Raw genomic sequence first — 20,672 nt, forward strand, 5'->3', positions numbered from 1 at the left:
TTTATTTCTTGTTTGTTGTTTTTGGTTTTTGGTATTAGGCCTGAGGGAGTCTCCGGTTCCTTCAGCTGGGACAAACAGGTCATCTCTTGTCCTGACACTATCTCCAGGGCCCTTTAGGGTCAGATAGGGCCCTAGGTTACAGTGTATGACCATTCCTACCATCAAGGTCTGTTCATACTGATAGCAGTCAGGGCTCGGTTTAGGGATCACTCGGTGGGGACCCTTTTCCCTTTGCTTAGTTTCCAGGCTAGTACCTTTTCCCTTCCCTCCTGTTGTCGGTGTGGTGTTCCCTCTTATATCCCTACGTGACACAAAAATTTCCTCCAAAGGTGAACATGCCTTTAAGGCCTATTTACTCTGCCGGCTGAGAGATAGAGAGCAATACCACGCGTGTCTAGAGCAGTATGGCAAAATCAAAAATTAGGAGATTTTTTTTCCTTCTGAAATAACGGATCTGTGACTCAAATGGCTCATACGGATGCCAAATGTGCATAACTGATGCACAGTACTGTATTTATTTAATTTTATTTCAGGATCAGTTTTTTTCTTTATTATTCTGTTCTTCTGACAGATCAGAAGAACAGAAGAATAACGGTCATGTGAACTCCACCTAACAAAGAAAGATACCGATTTTGAAACAAAAGGTCTAACACCTGCTACATTTTAAAGAGTAACTGGTAACATTTTATCAGAAAAGCTATCCAACTGCAAATTGACTGGAAACTTGACCTTGGCTAAAAGAAACAACATTTATATTGTATTAACCGTTTAATGACCAGGAAATGTTTAATTTTTTTTCATTTTTGTTTTTTACTCCCAGCCCTCACAAAGCCATAATTATTATTATTTTTTTATTCACATAGTTGTATAAGGGCTTGTTTTTGCGGCACCATATATGGTTGCATACAATGTGGTGGGAAGTGGGAATTATAAAAAAAAAATCATTCCACCACAGTTTTATGTTTTGTTTTGTTTTTTTTTACAAAATTTCATATGCAGTAAAACTGACCTGTTACTTTTATTCTCCAGGTCAGTATGATTACGGCGATACCACATCTGTATAGTTTTAGTTGCGTTTTAATACTGAAAAAAAAGTTAAAACTTTGGGCAGCGTTCAAAAATTTGGTGTGGGGCCCAGTAATTTCTAGTTACGTCACTGCTTGCAAGCACCCATAAATAAACAGACCTGACAAAATAAAGTCAGCATTACTTCTTGGATGTCAGCAAACCAGACCTGATAAATCTCTCTGCACCGCAGTGGTGATGCTCACATGGTCTTCACCAGTTTGTGATTAAATGCCAGCAACGATGACATGCTGCAGTGTCATCAAAGCTACAGCATCTATGATTTTGTACTGACAATGATAAGGTTTCATGACTGCACATGACTGTGTTTGTAGTTTGGTCCGCAAACCACGTATCCGCAAAATACAGATACCTCCCATGCGCATTACATACTTTTCCCACTCCCATCAATAGGAAGAGTTATACTCATCCACAATATGGACCAGAATAGGACATGGATCCGGAAAAATACGGATGTGTGCATGGACCCATAGAAATGAATGGGTTAGGGTGCTATCCCCCAAAAATTGATTGCACATAATAAAAAAAAAACTGTGATGTGTATGAAGCCTGAAATAAAGGATTTATTTTATGTTAATTTCTCTAATTTCACATTAGTTACATGATATGATAACAGACCATAAACTGGAACCACAAATTGCATGAAATTATGCACATAATGACAGCCTTTTAAAGGGAATCTGTCATCACCTACAAGCACTATAAAGTACAGCAATAAATGTATGGATCACCTGCTGCTGACACCAGACCGGTAATTTGTATTTGGACACTGGCCCCCATTCCCACTGCTGTGTGCCCGCAAACCAGCTGTAGAATGCACTGAGAACTCATGAGTGTGTATACAACATGGACAGGTCTCCAGAAGTCCTCTCTATGCATTCCAAAACAGCGGAGGAACGTGGGTAAGTATTGGCATAAAAATGAACATACCTAAGTCAGTGGCAAGCGCTCTATACATGAATTATTGTACTTTATGGGGCTTGTAGGAGGTGTACATTTTTTTAAACTGACTGAAGTAAAAAAAAAAATAATAATAATTTTCAAATGATTATTGTGAAGTTAAAACTAGGACTGAAGTCATTTGTAACTTCATCCAGACATATTAGATTATTATTGTCCGAACCTGCCAATGATCTAATTTAGGCTATTTTCACACCTGCGTTCGGTGCAGATCCATCTTGTATCTGCACAGACGGATCCGCACCGATAATGCAAACACTTGTATCCGTTCAGAACGGATCCGTTTGCATTATAAAAAATAAAAAAAAGTCTAAGTCAAAACGGATCCGTCCTGACTTACATTAAAAGTCAATGGGGGACGGATCAGTTTTCAATTGCACCATATTGTGTCAGTGAAAACGTATCCGTCCCCTTTGACTTACATTGTAAGTCAGGATGGATCCGTTTGGCTCTGCATCGTCAGGCGGACACCAAAACGCTGCAAGCAGTGTTTTGGTGTCCGCCTCCAGAGCGGAATGGAGGAGCAACGGAGGCAAACTGATGCATTCTGACCGGATCCTTATCCATTCAGAATGCATTGGGGCTGAACTGATCCGTTTTGGGCTGCTTGTGAGAGCCCTGAAACTGATCTCACAAGTGGACCCAGAAACGCCAGTGTGCCTTATATGGGGACAACAGCTTATCTCCCTCTTCCTATTGCAATGGACATGCACACTTTGCCAAGTGATGTTTATTGAGAGTAAGGAGAGATACAGTTGGCTAACAACTATAATGTGTATAGCTCGCTTTCAGAACCCTAAAGTTGGATTCTGACACCCTTTTGCAACGTGTCGGGGCACAGGGGATAGTGAGTGTAGTGGTGGTGAGCCGGTGGGTGTAGTAGTTAATTTACTCATGGTTAAGTTGTCCCCTGGGTCGACAGTGCAGTGGAGTGGATGGGAAGACAGCACTAAATCTTCCGGGGCACTCTCGGTTTCAAGGAACACCAGCCAGATGGAAGTTGAGGTGCCCTTAATGGCTTGATGGTAGTGGGTATGCTTAGGGTGCTTTGATGGATGGGCCCCTTTGTTCGTGACGCCAGCACTGTAAGGTGCAATTAAGAGATGGAGCAGAAGAATGAAGAATGAGGTAGTAGTTAAACCTAACAGGAACTTTACTTGTCATGTCAGATGTAGTAAGGAATCCAATATCATCACTTTGTCTTGCATACAGATGGCAAAAAGGGTAGAGCTGCAAATCCAAATTAGCAGACTCCTGGAGGTGAAGTATAGAGGTTAGCTCCAGCTCACTTTAGTAGAGATGATGTTCTTACTTGTACTTGGTTCCTGATCTTGCTCTGATCACTCAGCCTTTCCATAGTAGTTTAGATCCTCTGTAAATAAGTATTCTGACAGATGGCCTTTCTGTCTTTAATTACAGTGGGCAGCCTGTAGCTTAGAAACTCTCCACCTAATGCAAAGGTGACTAAAACCTGATAAACGGCAGTTATCTTCCTTTGCCAATAGTCTATATTTCAATGATCCAGCAACCCAAGGGCGATCTCCCTCATGGCAGGCAAACCCCCTGCTTCATTATTTTAAAAGGTTGCGGTCCTCAAAGTGATAATCCACTTTATACCCCGGAAGGGTAATCTACAGTGTAGGATCAGATAGTCCTAATCTTGGACTCTAGGCCCAGGAGGACAAAGACCAAGACTGTCTCCTCTCCTTCCTCCTTCCTCCTAACTCCTAATCTCTCCTTCACTTCCTGTGGCTGCACTATATAAATGGTGTGATGGAGACCTCTAGTGGTGGAAATATGTAATGCATGTTACCAGCCTGTAATATGGATTCAGCAGCATAGACAAAGGAATAGTGCAAAATGACATCATACTATATATAACAATTTGGAGTGGACCATACACCACACATATGTGGGACACTAGATTTTATGCTGGTGCTTCTTAAACTGTGGTCGGCAGGAAGGTGTTCTCCAGTGGTTGGTGAGGCTCAGCATGGTATTTGTTGTTAACAGAAAATATTATTGGGTTAATGGTGCAAAATTTGCCAAATTTATTAAAGGCCATAGTCCTTTTAATAAATTTGGTGCATCTTCTAGCAGTCAGGGAACCAGAGCTTGGAATCTACATCTGTTATGGTATAGATTTCAGCTATAATTTACATTTTCTATAATTACAGTAAATTTAGTGGGTTGTAGGAGGCCTTGCCTCCTGTTAAGAGCGCCTTAATTGGCGTGAGCAGACTTAAAGGCCACACATACTCCTCTGGAATTCTGGGAAGAAAGGGACGCAAAACAGCTCTTAACAAGCTCTGCCTCTAATGCCGCCAGATGTAAGGCAGCTATCCTATAAGTCAATGTAAACCTTTTAAATTAAATAGGCCTTGAGACATGACTTGTATATTTAATAAGCCAGCATCTCATCCGCAGACAGCTGTTTTGTGGTGATTAACCCTTATCACTGCAGAGCAGAGAGTACTGGCTTAACTGGGTGAGAGTCCTAAGTCAGGATTTTGGGGGTACTATCTCTCCTTGGGGAGAGAGCATCTTAATCAGCATGAGGATACTAATAGGCCATATATGCTCCTCTGGAATTATGGGAAGAAAGGGATGCAAAACAGCTCTTAACAAGCTCTGCTTCTAATGCCACCAGATGTAAGGCAGCTATCCTATAAGTCAATGTTCAACCCTTTAAATAGGCCTTGAGAGATATTAAATAAGTCAGTACCTCATCTGCAGACAGCTGTTTCAGGGTGATTTTGCATCCCTTTCTCCTCAGAATTCCAGAGGAGCATGTATGGCCTATAAGTCTCCGTACGCCAATTAAGGCGCTCTCTCCCCAAAGAGAGATAGTACCCCCCAAATCCTGACCAGGATGGCCTATAAGTCTCCTCACGTTGATTAAGGCACTCTCTCCACAATGTTAGACCCTTTAAATAGGCCTAGAGACATGACTCAGATATTAAATAAGCCAGCATCTCATCTGCAGACAGCTGTTCCGGGGTAATTTCCCCTCATCAGTGCAGAGCAGGGAGTACTAGCTTAACTGGGTGAGAGGCCTAGATCATGATTTGGGGGGTACTATCTCTCCCTGGGGAGAGCTTGTTAAGAGCTCATTTGTTAAGAGCTTCCCAGAATTTCAGAGGAGCAGAATGGCCTATAAGCCTTCTCACACAGATTAGGGTACTCTCCCCCAGGAGTTGTTGGAAGAAGGGATGGGGAAGGGGGGGTCAGTCTGGTGCAAGAATATTGTATCTTTTTGTGGTGAATAACAATATGGTGGCTTTTTGCTGTAATTTAGGTTTTTTGATATATGGTGCTATCATATAGACCTTTATTGCTATGTATGCTGTTGTGTTAATTTTGTTACATGTTACACCAAGTGGTGAGCGCCCAATTTTATTTTGCTATGGACCCTATCAATTATAGTTACACCCCTTCTACACGACATATACTGTTCCTTGGAAGACATTCCTTATACCCAGGGGCGTAGCTATAGAGGGTGCAGTGGTAGCAGTCGCTACCGGGCCCAGGAGCCTGAGGGGGCCCAAAGACCCTTGCGCCCCATAAGAAGACACCAGTATTATAGAAAGTGCATGCTGGTCAAGTTATAGCTCTGGCTGGAGGGAAGGGCTTGGGTCAAGAATTTGTCATGGTGGGGTTGGGGGGGGGGTAATCTACTGTTAAAACTTTTGCCGCAGGCAGCATGAAGGCTATGTGCTTCCCTAGCAACAAAACACTGAGGGAAGGGGGGGGACCCAAGCTGAAACTTTAGACCAGGGCCCATGAGCCTTTAGCTACGCCCCTGCTTATACCATGCCATAATCTGTGACAATGTAATCAAGCAAATATGCTTTCACACTTTTAACCACCATATTAACATTGTTGTAACTGTATGACTCATATAATATTGTTACAATAATGAGGAAGAGCAGAAAACAGCTAAGGAAACGGATTGATTTAAATGAGCACAGGAAGGAAATGTTTATGGGGAAATATTTTCCCAGCTTGTGAAATACATGTAGAAGTTCAGTTTAGGGTACTTTCACACTAGCATTTTTGTTTTCCGGTATTGAGTTCCGTCCTAGGGGCTCAATACCGGAAAAAACTGATCAGTTTTATCCTAATGCATTCTGAATGGAGAGCAGGATGTATCAGTTCAGTCCCTCTTACGTTTTTTGACCGGAGAAATTACCGCAGCATGCTGCAGTTTTCTCTCTAGCCAAAAATCATGAACACTTGCCGGATTGCTGGATCCGGCATTAATTTCCATTGAAATGCATTAATGTCTGATCCGGCCCCAATTGTTCCGGCAAAACAGATCCGTTCTTTCCCTCTGCGCATGCGCAGACCATTAAATCTGTGAGAAAAATAAATACTGGTTCCTTTTGTCTGGATGACAACCAGAGAGACGCATCCGGTATTGCAATGCATTTGTGAGACAACAGACGAAACTGCCTGCCGGAATCCTCTGCCGCAAGTGTGAAAGTACCCTTACAGAGTTACAGTATCTCCATAGAACTAATTATCTATCATCTATCTATCTATCTATCTATCTATCTATCTATCTATCTATCTATCTATCTATCTATCTATCGCTCTCTATCTACGTTATTTTCAGGATATACAGTATGTCTTACTGTGCATGTGCAGTGGGTGCACAACTGCATGAATTGTCTTGCATACATTTTCGGAAGTGGCTAAATGAACACTTACAGTATGGTTTCACTTTTGGTAAGCTGATATTTATACATGAGGATAGCATTGTCAGTAATGGAAAGTGACCATACTTGCATAATCATTTTGGCTCTGATAATGGGGACTGAGCCTTAGCCGTCACATGTGCTTGAACAGCACGTCCCCAGCACTCAGGAGTGGGGCAGCGGCTCGGTAATGGCAAGACTGCAGACAAGTTAGCATTTTTCCCTTGATGAGGCACACCTTCTGATCATTGAAGTTGTAGGCATCCAGGTGGAACAAGCCCTTTAATTTACTTTACGCTCGCTTGACTGGGTAGTCATTCTGTGCTCTTTATATAATAATGAGTATACTAATAAGTATTCTACGTATTCTACTAAAAAGATTTTCCAAAAAGATTAGATTCGATCCGAATTTTTTTGTGGCGAATCGTGTTAAAAAAATGCTATTTCCTGGCTGCAGAGAGCCTGTATAGTGGTATAGCACACTGTGCCTTGCAGAAACACGCATAGGGAGTCTGCTGTTATAGTGAAACAATACTGTGAGTCAGTATGGCATGCAGATGACAGGTATCGCTCTTTGAATCACTGAACACTTCACTTATTTGGGCAGTTATGGGGCCAAAACTGACCAAATAACTTGTGTGAACTCAGCCTTACAGGTTAATGTTAGTGCAAGGTATAAAGAACCGTGAAGAGGCCCAAGATCCTACTATATCGTGAAAGAGCGCACTCCTTTTACACCGTCATCAGCTGATTCCACATAGATTTCTACAGAACCTGTTCTATTAAACGCTTATACAAGTAGAGCCCCGCTGAGAGGGAGTGGAGAGGGTGTCAGCAGTTAGTTTGTGTTGACGTCACTAGTTATTTTGCCCTTCCTCTGATCCGTCAGAACAATAACTCCCAAAAAATGGATCCTGTCTGTTGAGCATCCGCCTTCAAAGACAGGATTCGTTGTGCATTTAATTTTTCCTTCCTTCTGACAGATCAGAAGAAGGGTCAAATAAATGATGATGTCAACCAGGCCAAAAAAGCAAAATAGTGGGCCAGTCATGGAGTAGGGAGGGTGGAAACAGCATGAGAAGTCCACAGAGTGGCCCAATGACAGAGTGTTGAGGTGGCAGCAGCATGAAGAGACAACAGAGTGGCCCAGTGACATAGCGGTGAGGTGGCAGCAGCATGAGGTGACCACAATGTGGCCCAGTGACATAGTGGGGAGGTGGTAGCAGCATGAGGAGACCACAGAGTGGCCCAGTGACAGAGTGGTGAGGTAGCAGCAGCATGAGGAGACCACAGATTGGTGATGTGGCAGCAACATGAGGAGACCACAGACTTGTGAGGTGGTAGCAGCATAAGGAGACCACAGAGTGGCCCAGTGAAAGAGTGGTGAGGTGGCAGCAGCATGAGGAGACCACAGAGTGGCCCAGTGACAGAGTGGGGAGGTGTGTGTGTGGGGGGGAGTAATACCATTACCAGCTGAAGATGGTGGATGGCAGTAGGAGCACCTGGCACCAGGTGTGGCATCAGGCAGGTGGCAGCATCAGAATAGTAGCTAAAGCAGGTAGCCAGAAGAAACAGGTCTCTTTTTGATAAAGTTTAGTTGTGGCACAATGGATGATCTAGTCTGAAGCATCAGGCACTGGTGTTTTAAAATCTTGGCTGATCCATGCCTGATTCATGTTCACAAAGGTCAGTTTCTCCACATTTTGGGTGGACGGGCGAGTTCTCCTTGGGGTAGCTATGGCCCCCGCTGCACCAAACACCCGCTCTGATGCCACACTGGTGGCCAGGCAGGAAAGCTTGTCCAGGGCAAAGTTGCGGCCACAAATCGAGTTTGGCTGTCCAGTTGTCCAGGGGATCTTCGATGTGGGGTGGCAGGGTGCAGTCCAAGTATGCCAAAACCTACTGGTTCAGGTTCTGCACTATGTCTAGCTGCTGCTGCTGGTGAGTAGTTTCTTCAGTAGGCGGGTGAAGAAAACTGCTCATCAGCAACTCAGTTACTGCTGATGGAGCTGGTACTGCTCCTGCCGCCCTCCCCCCCAGCAGCGATGGCAGTGAAACATAAGCGCAGAGGGCCCTCCCAGTCAGACCTGTGTGAAAATGGGCGATGGCGCACATAGGCAGCGGCCAACTGACTACATAGGATGTCTCGATAGTAGTTCAGTTTGTCCTCCCTCTCAGCGGGTGTAAAAAAAGGCCCCCATTTTGGACGGTAGCGAGGGTGTCTAACATGGTGGAGAGCCAGTAGTCATCCCTCTGCCGAATGGTGACAATTTGGCTGTCACTACACAGGCAACTGAGCATGCATCGGGCCATTTGCGCAAGTGACTCAGAGGGACTTCCTGCCTCCATCTCCACTGCATACTGCCACGGTGTGTCTGGGTCATCTGCCTCGTCTTCCTCATTGCCCTGTAGCTCCTCCAGCTACTCCTACTCCTCCTCTCCTGTCACCTGTGTAGAAGAACCAACCATTTCTCTACACATTGCTTGTGATCCAATGTACTCCTCCAGTTCAGCCCCCACAGGGCTCATGTGGCCATGAGATGTAGTCGCCAAGTCTCCTGTTCTCTGGCCAGCCAGATTTAGCAGCATCTGTTCCAGGACATAAATCCGTGGAATGATGTTGTTCATCCCGTAGTCCTGGTGACTGACAAATAAAGTGGCTTCCTCAAAGGGCCCGAGCAAATGGCAGGTGTCACGCATGAGCTGCCACTTGCTAACATCGAAGTTACACAGGGGAGTACCTCTGTCTGCCTGTATCATCAAGAAATCGTTTATGGCCTGTTCATATAATCGGTCCAACATATGGAGGGTGGAATTCCAATGGGTGGAAACGTTCATAGCCCATGTTGGGGGATGCCATTCTGCCGCTGTAGCTCAAGGGGGGGTGCTTATATGTGTACGAGTGGCTAAAGTGCATAGAAAGTTTCCAGGCCATTTTCAGGATGTGTTTCAGATGGGGTGAAGACTTCAGGAACCGCTTTACAACCAGATTGAACAAATGCGCCATGCAGGGCACATGGCTCAGCCCTCCTTGACGCAGCGCCGTCGCAATGTTTTTCCCGTTGTCGGTCACCATGGTTCCGATTTTGAGCTGTTGAGGAAAAAGCCAGGATTCGATTTCTTGATGAACAATGCGGAGCAGTTCCTCCCCTATGTGACTCCGTTCGCCGAGGCAAACTAGGTGCAGAACAGCGTGACACCGCCGTGCCCTGCACATGTGGTTTGCTGGAGGAGCACTGTAAATTGTCCCTGCAGTGGAGGCTGAGGAAGCAGGACCAACGGCGTGAGAGGCAGAAGCGGCGTCACCTAGCCAAGTTTCTGGTGTGGCTGGGCAGGAACCACATTTACCCAGTGGGCCATAAAGGACATATATTGCCCTTGACTGTAGTCATAGCTCTACATGTCGGCGCTGCTGTGCACTATGGCAGGCACTGACATGCTCAAAGACTGGCCCACCTTCTGTTCTACATATGTGTGCAGGGCTGGTACTGCCTTTTTCGCAAATAAATGATGGCTTGTGATTCTCCAGTGCCATCTCGGCTTGGCACAAGCCATCAGTCTAAAAGGTGCAAAGTCCACCACTTGGAAAGGGAGGGACTGCAGCACCAGCAACTTGGCCAGGAGCACATTCAGCTTCTGCGCCGTTGGATGAGTGTACGCATACTGTTTTCTCTTGGCAATTGCTTCGGTGATGGATTGGTGATGGAATGATTGATGAGGAGTAAGAGGATGAGGAGCGTCAGGACCAGCAGATGATGGGAAGGATAGACAGCTCCCTTCGGCTGAGGTGGTGGAGTCTTGACTGCATGAAATTGGGTGCGTGCCACTGGGTGATGCAGCGGTTGTTGCAGCAGGCTGGACCACCATATCAGAGCCACGGTTATCCCAGGCCACTTTATGGTGACACTGCATGTGTTGACACAGGGCTGTGGTGCTAATATTGGCAGCCTGGCCACACTTCACCTTCTGACTACAAATTCGGCAAATGGCCTTGTTCACCTCTAGCGGCTTAACAAAAAATTGCCCCACCACCGAGTATGGCATTTTTTCCCCCAACACTCCGTGCTGACTGCCTGTTACCGCTGCCTCCGTGAACCCTTGCACCGCTACTGCCGGGCAGGTAGGCTCCAGCGAAGTGGGTGGTGAACCGACCTCCCGACCTCCCACAGCTGTCACCCTGCTGACTCATGGCCTTGCTACCACCTTGCTGGCTCAGCCGCTGCCTTATGCGCAAGCTGCCACCCTCTTCTCCCGATGATGATGATAAAGCACCTTCTTCACCCGGCTCTCAAGTGCGATCGGCTACATCATCATCACCCGCTGTTGTCTGCATGTCACTGATGTCCCGCTTAACGGTCTTAGGGCCAGGAGCCTGAGCGCTCGCAACACCTGCTTCCATGCAACTATCATCATCACTACTTGCCCGTCACCTGGAGGAAGCGGCAGATGTCTCCTCCAGATCTTGGCTGGGCAGTAGCTGTTTACTCTCCTCTAGTAGCTCGTCCTCGTTGAAAAGTGGAGCTGAGCCTATGGCATATAGTACTTTTCACGCTGAGTGAACAGAAAATGACAGAGGCAGGTTCAGGACAGGTGGTGGCATGGGGCCTGCTCCCGGGCCATGCCAACTAAGCGTTGTGTCAGAGGAACCCACCGACTGTTGGTTGGGGGTGTCTGATGTCACTTGCGAGTCAACCATTCAAGCACCGCTGGGTTGCTGGTCAAGACATGACCGCTAGATGACACTGGGAGCTCAGGACTCTTGCTGTGACTCCTGCTGCTACCCCCCCTTCTTCTGCTGCTACTTCTGCCTGCGATAAAAACATTTTGGCTACTGTCCGTTCCCGTTGAAGGGCCTGTCACCTGTCTGTCTGACATACTGTATAATAAAAGAATAAAATAAAAAATAAAATAATACACCCCAGAAAAGCAAGGTACAATGTAACTTCACCGCAGAACGACAATTAAGACCTATACTTTTTCCTATTAATACACCCCCCAAAACAAATATAACTATCACAATTCACCGCAGAACAGCTAATAGGACGTACGTATATTTCCTATTAATATACCCTGTAAATGGCTGCAGTACAATGTAACCTCTGAACAGCAATTATTACATATATTTTTTCCTTTTTTTTTCCTTATAATACACGCCCCCCAAAAAAAAAAAACTATCAAAATTCACCACACAACGGCTACTAGGACGGAGGTATATTTCCTATTAATACACCCAGTAAATGGCTGTAGTACAATGTAACCTCACCGCAGAACAGCAATTAAGATGTATTATTTTTACTATTATAAACCCCCAAAAAAAAGTATAACAATCAAAATTAACTGCAGAACGGCAAATAGGACATACGTATCTTTCCTATTAATACACCCCGTAAATGGCTGTAGTACAATGTAACTTCACAGCTGAACGGCAATTATGACATATTTTTTCCTTTTTTTTCCTATTAATACACCCCCCCAAAAAATGTAAAACAATGTAAAATCAACGCAGAACGGCTAATAGGATGTACGTATTGTGGTAAGGTGAACAGAAAGGTGTATGGTAAAGTCCTGGAAGGGGTGTATATCCCACCCAGCTTCCTCAACTGGGTGAGGTAAATAAAATCCAGGACAGGTTTTCCCCTAGCCTGAGGGATCCCAGCTGAAGCCAGCTGGGATCATCAAGGGGAAATAAAGCACAGTCCAGGCTGTCAGTCTGGGGAGAGGAATGCCTGGAGAAAGCCTGGGAAGATGGCTGCGCTGCTGGCTAGAGAAGCCGAGTTCTCTGTGTGACCTGTGTTCAATAGGTGAGCTAGGATCCTTACTGTATTAGCCAGGGCCCAGACGGGCAGGTGTTTATTTCAGTTTGGTTTATGTTTTGTGGTGCTGGTCCTTCACCTTACCCAGTGAATTATAACTGGAGTTGCCTGTATTGCTGGAGTGTGATAAATAAAGCAGCATTTGGACTTTAACCCTGTGGTCTGCAAGAGAATCTGTCATCGCCGCCCAGCCTGAGAGTGTAACCCCTTACAATTGGTGGAGGATGCGGGCAGGCGTACCTGCTAAAAAGGCAACAGTCGGTTGCTAAAGGCAACGGCGTGACAGTAAATGATTTAATGTCCTGGGTGAAAGCTGCTGCAGCTTTACAAAGTTCACCAAATACCATGGAGGAAATGATGAAGATGTTGTTACAGGCCAATCTGGAGGAAAGGAAAAGACATGCTGAGGATAAAAAGAGACACGAAGAGTCATTGGTGGCCGCACAGACCATGAGTAAGGAGGTGTCACCACCAATTCCTCCGGTAAAAATTTGTGAGGCATTGTCAGTACCCCAGAAACAAGAAGTAAGGAGTTTCTACAGAAAAATAGAGGAAGGTTTTCTGACCTACCAGGCCGTACCCACCTGATAGAACATTCCGTGAGAACTGAACCCCACAGTAAGGTGAATCTAAAGCCCTACAGGATACCAGAAGCACGCAGAAAAGCGGTATCCTCTGAGGTCAGGCGCATGCTTGAGTTAGGGGTCATTGAGGAATCTACCAGTGAGTGGTCAAGCCCTATTGTCTTAATCCCGAAGCCTAATGGGACTTGGAGATTTTGTAATGATTTCCGGAAGCTAAATGAGGTATCAAAATTCGATGCGTACCCCATGCCCAGAGTAGACAAACTAATTGAGAGGCTTGGGAAAGCAAGGTACATCACGACCCTTGACCTTGCAAAAGGGTATTGGCAGATACCATTATCAGATGATGCAAAAGAAAAGATGGCATTCTCCACTCCAGAGGGACTGTTCCAGTACACAGTGATGCACAGTGTTCCAGTACACAGTTCGGGTTACATGGAGCCCCTGCTACATTTCAGAGGTTGATGGACCTGATCTTGAAGCCACATCGTGACTATGCTGCCGCTTACCTTGATGATGTGGTCATTTTTTCATCTGATTAGAGAAGTCACCTCTGGAAGGTACAGGCCGTTATAGACTCCATTAGTGATGCTGGCCTAACCATAAACCCTGAGAAGTGTGCAGTGGGTTTAGAGGAAGCAAAATATCTGGGCTACATTATTGGTAAAGGGCTGGTTAAACCCCAGATCAATAAAGTAGAGGCGATACAAGACTGGCCTAGGCCCTTAACGAAGAAACAAGTCAGGGCATCCTTGGCATGACAGGGTACTACCGCCAGTTCGTACCGAATTTTGCCTCGATGGCAACACCATTGACTGACTTAACGAAAGGCCCTAAGTCAGTAATGGTGAAGTGGACCCCAGAGGCAGAAAAGGCCTTTCAAAGCCTAAAGTCCGCTCTCTGTCAACAGCCGGTGCTCATTTCCCCGGATTTCAAAAAAGAGTTTCTGGTCCAGACTGATGCATCTGAGACAGGCTTGGGAGCGGTCCTGTCACAAGTGATAAATGGGGAGGAGCACCCAGTGATGTACCTAAGTAGGAAGTTGACCCCAGCAGAGAAAAATTATGCCATAGTGGAACGAGAGTGTCTAGCCATTAAATGGGCTCTGGAGTCACTTAAATATTACCTGCTGGGTAGGAAATTTCTGTTGGTAACAGATCACGCTCTTTTAACTTGGATGAAACAAAACAGGGAGAAAAACGGAAGAGTGACCAGGTGGTTTCTCTCCCTGCAAAATTTTTATTTCAAGGTTGAACATAGGCCGGGGAAATTACAGGGAAACGCAGATGCTTTGTCCAGGATACACTGCTTGTTGGCTAAAAATATCCAGACCTCCGGTCTAGAGAAGAGGGGGGGGGGGATATGTGGTAAGGTGAACAGAAAGGTGTATGGTAAAGTCCTGGAAGGGGTGTATATCCCACCCAGCTTCCTCAACTGCGTGAGGTAAATAAAATCCAGGACAGGTTTTCCCCTAGCCTGAGGGATCCCAGCTGAAGCCAGCTGGGATCATCAAGGGGAAATAAAGCACAGTCCAGGCTGTCAGTCTGGGGAGAGGAATGCCTGGAGAAAGCCTGGGAAGATGGCTGCGCTGCTGGCTAGAGAAGCCGAGTTCTCTGTGTGACCTGTGTTCAATAGGTGAGCTAGGATCTTCACTGTATTAGCCAGGGCCCAGACGGGCAGGTGTTTATTTCAGTTTGGTTATGTTTTGTGGTGCTGGTCCTTCACCTTACCCAGTGAATTATAACTGGAGTTGCCTGTATTGCCGGAGTGTGATAAATAAAGCAGCATTTGGACTTTAACCCTGTGGTCTGCAAGAGAATCTGTCATCGCCGCCCAGCCTGAGAGTGTAACCCCTTACAGTATATTTCCTTTTAATACACCCCGTAAATGGCTGTAGTACAATGTAACTTCACCACTTAACGGCATTATGATGTATATTTTTTCCTTTTTCCCCCCCCTATATATTTCCTATTAATACACCTTGTTAATGGCTCTATCACACAGAACTTGCACCCCAATAACAAGCAAGGTTTGCTGGAATTACTGATGTATCATATAATGCAAACAACCTAAAAGCAGCAGTATAACTGCTATTTGGATCCCCAATTAGTGACCCTGTTCTCCTTTTATAGTGTGGATGATGCCTCCCTATCATTTCCCTACACATTGAATAGTCTTTCCCTAATCTTCTAAATCGATTTTTCAGCACAATAAAGTCTTTCCTAGCACTGTCCCTAGCGCCTGCTGACGTCTCTCCCTGCACTAAGTACACTGGAATGGTAGAATACAAGATGGCTGAGGCTATTTATAGGGCTGTGACATCACAGGGCTGGCTGCTGATTGGCTGCATGCATGGCATTGTGGGTGATCCCTCGTTCCCAGAGTTCCTTGCTCCATGTCCTCACACATGCAGCAGCCATTTTAGGAAAAAAATTGATTTGTTACCACGAAGGAAATTCGTCTTCAGTGCAAATCCAATTTTTCCTGAAATTCGGATCGAATTCCACTTCGTCAACTTCAATTCGCTCATCTCTAAAATACATGTATAAAAATAAATGTGATAGGTCTACATATCCTGGTGCTCATCTTCCTTCCTCTACTCAGACTTTGGTGTGATGTCAACAGAACGTGTCCACCTGCTCAATAGGAATGTGTGCTGTCTAATTTACAGGGATGGTTTCAGACTACCATTTCCACATTATTGCCCATGGTGGGCAGCAGTAGTCTGAAGTTACCAGTAGTTTGGCTTTAAGTAACTATCTAACTTTAAAGGGTTTCTGTCACCAGAATTAACCCTATTAAACTAGCTGACATTAGCGATGTGCTAATGTCAGCTGAGCCTAACTAGCCTATTCCTACTTTTATCTATGCCCCCGTTACTCCAGAAATATAACTTTTATAATATGATAATTAGCCTCTGGGAGCAGATGGGCGTTGCCCCTGCCCCTAGAGGCTCTGTTCTCCCACCTCTGGCCACGCCCTGCTACACTAGATTGACAGGGCCAGGCAGCTTTCATCTTCTACTACCGTCCTGTCTGCCGTGTAAATCTCACACCTGTGCCGTCCCATCTAGTATTCAGCGCAGTGAGCGAAGGGTGCTTGCCGGCTGCCGGCTTCCTCACTGCGCCTGCGCCGAATACTTAACGGGGCGAGATTTCTCCAATCCCCAGTGCACAGGGCTGGCAGTTGGAGGTGAAGGCTGCCTGGCCCTGTCAACCTAGTGTAGCAGGGCGTGGCCAGAGGTGGGAGAACAAAGCCTCTAGGAGCAGGGGCAACGCCCCCCATGCACCTAGAGGCTAATTAGCATAATATAAAAGTTAGATTTCTGGAGTAACGGCGGCATAGATAAAAGTAGGAATAGGCTAGTTACGGTAGGTTCAGCTGACATTAGCACATCGCTAATGTCAGCTAGTTTAATAGGGTTAATTCTGGTGACAGAAACCCTTTAGCCCCTCTACAGATCACAAATGTATAAATTTGACTCATGCACTCCAGGCTGTTGGGGGTTTAGATTCACTTCAACAGTACAGAACAATATCCTAAAAATCTAAGAGTTTACATTGCATCATCACATTAGTGATTTTAATAATGTACAGTTGGTAAATCATCTTTCTTTCCTCCTAGTGTTCAGATTTGAGTCTAAATGCAGGCTATGAAGTTATTCTTCAGAGATTACTGGATGGCAGGAGGTTTTGTAAAGATGTGGAGGACCTTCTGAAGCAGAGGTAAGAGCTGATATTGTTTTAGAAAGCAGATAAAATAAAGTGTTATACCGTTTACTTATAGTTCTAAGGTTCATCAGCAGTGGACTGATCCTTCTTACTTCAACATCTGTCACGGAAGTCAGAAGAGCTTTTTAGCTGGATAGAGCCTCAAGGCCCCGATACACATTAGTGTATTGTCAGCCAAACCTTCTGAGAAAGGCGGGACCTTCTGAGATGAACCGCTGCAAGACGTGTCTGGCAACACCTTTCTCCGCTCTTCCCATAAAATACACATACAGTCAGGTCCATAAATATTGGGACATCAACACAATTGTAACATTTTTGGCTCTATACACCACCACAATAGATTTGAAATGAAACTAACAACTGCAGACTGTCAGCTTTAATTTTAGGGTATTTACATCCAAATCAGGTGTACGGTGTAGGAATTACAACAGTTTGCATATGTGCCTCCCTTACTGTACAGTTTTGGCCGAGCCAAATGGGCATGTGTATGAAGGAGTTCTTAGGGAGTTGGGAGAGATAGCCAATCCCTCTGAAATCTGTGGGTTCAGCAAACATTTATCTAAACTGGCCAGCTTCACTGCACATGCTCTGCTACTCTTGGTCTTTTGGGAGGGTTGAATAATTACAGTGTCTACACACTCTATTGCTTCTTGAAAAGTAAACCAAGTTGTGTGAGTTGCTCAACACTTTCTATATGCTAGCAGAGTGGCTAGGTGTTTTTTTTCTCTTCATCCAATGGATTTAGGGTCCTTTCAATCCACAGACAGATTAGTGCTTGTTAGGTGCAGTTTACATTGGGGCAATTATTGTAAATATTGGAATGAACGATCTTTATAAGGACACATATTTTTATCACTTAATAAGAGCCTACAGTAGATGTGAATATTCTATGTATTATTTATTTATTTTTTTAATAAAAACACAGGTGGATGGTTTTTGAATATAATATTTTGAAGTCACTCCATGTATTCCACTTCCTGTCCTGGCTTTTGAAATTCTCAGTCAGACCGTTCACTGCGGCCACAGAGGGAAGGGGAAGAAGTGACACAATTATAGCATCTCACAATACATTGATCAATGCTTTGTTCTTCTGTATCTTTATCTGGGCCTATGAAGAGAGCCATTGAGCTATCATACTGTAATCCTAATTCTGTACCTAATATTATACGAGCAGATATTGTCTTCCTCTAACAGCAGCAGTAAACCAACAATTGCCTCCCTATCTACAGTATATAGCAGTTTTATTTCTCTATACTGACTGCTACATGAGGGCAAGAGTTAAATTTTCAGTGGTATAGAACTGCCAAAAAAAAAAAAAAAAACAACAACAACCGAAAATTCTTAACAAAATTGTCTCCTATGATCCGTTTTTATTTGTTGGCAGCACATCCTCTTTTTACATGGTAGGAAGTTCTGTTGACAAACAGCGTTGTTTAATAGCACATAAAAAATTCCATCATCCGACCAGATTTTCTTGGGTGATAGGCAACATATTTACGTGGGGCTATAAAAGACTACAATGAATGGCTTCATACATTAATGTACAAACAATATAAAATTAGATTAGTTGCAACAGAATAAAAAAGAGGGGAGAGTGGCCACACAGATGTTGAGAGGGGAACAAATATGGCATTTAGACCAGTATGAATGATTACGGCTCCTGTGAGATGCATGAGTTTCTTGCATATCCTAACCCCATCCCTTATCAACAAGACCACTATGTAGTTTCAAAAGTAGATATAACTATGAAGAAGTACAGTAATATACATAAGGAGCTTCTGTGATCACTTCCAGTTTTTAACCACAGATCAGGGCTGATTCATACAAGTCTATATAAGAAGAACTGTTCTCAGCTTCCCCAACCCAGCAGGCCCAAAACCACAGCATGCTGCAAATTCTGCTTGTGTGACAGTCGTATGACTACCCTCACCCAGCTGCATATTACTTAGCCACAAAATGTGTTCACTTGGCAACGTATAGCATAATCTATGGTAACTTGTAACATGAGTAAGACTAGTGCAAATAGCCATTTGCCCATGGTAACCCATCAGATTAAAGTTATAGCAAGATGAGTAACAGCAGTACCTTTGCATTCATTTCCTGGCATGACTGAAATGCATTACTACCTTTTTTTTTTTTTTACTTTTCAAACTCTTTATTACTTAAATAGTTACTAACTTTTCACATAACTGTGCATAAATCAATAGTACAAGCAACCACAAGAAACTTTGTAATATGTCTTATCAGTGAGAAATGTCTAGTTCTCATGTTATCAGCCGTTTACCTCTCCTCCTTTTCACATTGAACGATGCCTATATCCAATCCAAGAAGGACCAGCTCTACAGGATGATCATATTACGCATGTCAGAGCAAGTCTATGGAGAAGGGAGGAGTGAGCAGGAGCACACACAGACAGACTGCTGGAGCTACATGGGCTGAGATGTAAACTTCCTAAGTGCTTTATTCACAACCATGCAGGTCACTACCTCTGTAATGTCCTTCATGATCCTAGGGCTGCTTTTGAGTGAATAAGAGAAGGTTAGGAAGCAGATGCTCCTCTACTTTGAGTGCTGTGGATGGCAGCTTGTCTCCACCCACCATGTCTGGGAGAACTGCAAACTAGACAGTCACTATGCACAGAGGAAAACTGATAACAATGCCTGATGCACGTCATATTGTGGCCAGAAATAGTGTTATTCCTTATGTACACACAGTGTACTACTAATTAATGCAAATTTTGATGAAAGATTAGTTACACTTTAAATTACATTATTCCAACCAAAATGAACAATTTCTTCTGTGCATCAAACATTAATCACTATCTAACCTTGTCCTTGTTTCCAGGGCCATTGCAGAAGAAAAATATGGAAAAGAATTAATTCAAATTGCAAAAAAGGCAGCAGGACTGACAGAAATCAAGTAAGAACTGAAGTTTTAAGTAACATTGTTATTTATTGTCAATTTCATGAAAAAGGAGAACCACAATACCACTGTGACGAGAGATCAGTTCACCACTCCTGTCAGGTCTGTGTTACTAAATAATTGTATTCCACATGAAATGACAATTTTGGAGCATCTGTTCTTATGACTCTAGGTTGTGCCATTGTTCTATTATTTTTGCTAGACACTTATGAATAAAGGTACAATTGGGTGTTACCAGTTGGGGGAGGGGGGGGGGGGTCTCTACACAGTCTGACACTATCCAGTCAGTGTTGCTAGTGTCAGACTGTGCATGGTGCAATGGTGTAGCATGCAGTAAGAATATATGCTCCCGAAATATTATTACATGGGGAATGCAGGTAGTTACTAAGACAGACATATCAGGAGAGGTGACAGGTCCTCTTTAAACTAAAACATAAACAAAATTCAGTTCATTAGATATTTAAAAATGACAGATCCTTCTGCAACTGGTAAACCCATACATTCCTGATGCATGCATTCTAGATTATATTATATCTTTGAATACTTTCTAGTAACTCTGCAATGCTCTGTATTTATTACTTGCACAAGAAGTTGTTCAGTGACTGGATCAGTGGCATACCTGCAATGCAAGCAGATCACACAACTGCAACTGTTGTAATAAAAAAATGAACGTTAACATTGCACTTTGCCTTGTCTGGGAGTGACCGTAGCATGTGTACTGGGAAACTGTGGCCCATAATAAGTTTTTCTATGGGCCCTTTGAGATCCGTGTATGTCCCTGCACTGGATTAAAGCCCATGTGATTCTTCTGATGCCAGTTTTTGGCTGACGCAGATTTTTTAGCAGCACATATAAAAATTAAACCAAATGTAACTT

General features: G+C 44.2%; 1 protein-coding gene across 2 annotated transcripts in view; it reads left to right on the forward strand.

The window, feature by feature from the left end:
• Positions 1 to 20,672, forward strand: part of PSTPIP1 (proline-serine-threonine phosphatase interacting protein 1) — a 137,623-nt gene that overhangs the window by 16,397 nt on the left and 100,554 nt on the right. For both annotated transcript variants that reach the window (XM_040413609.1, XM_040413610.1), the window contains exons 2-3: positions 16,768 to 16,868; positions 19,719 to 19,793. In XM_040413609.1, the coding sequence (XP_040269543.1) occupies positions 16,768 to 16,868; positions 19,719 to 19,793 (176 nt within the window). The remainder of the gene's footprint in view (positions 1 to 16,767; positions 16,869 to 19,718; positions 19,794 to 20,672) is intronic.

Source organism: Bufo bufo, chromosome 1, assembly GCF_905171765.1.
Source record: "Bufo bufo chromosome 1, aBufBuf1.1, whole genome shotgun sequence".
Taxonomy (NCBI): domain Eukaryota; kingdom Metazoa; phylum Chordata; class Amphibia; order Anura; family Bufonidae; genus Bufo; species Bufo bufo.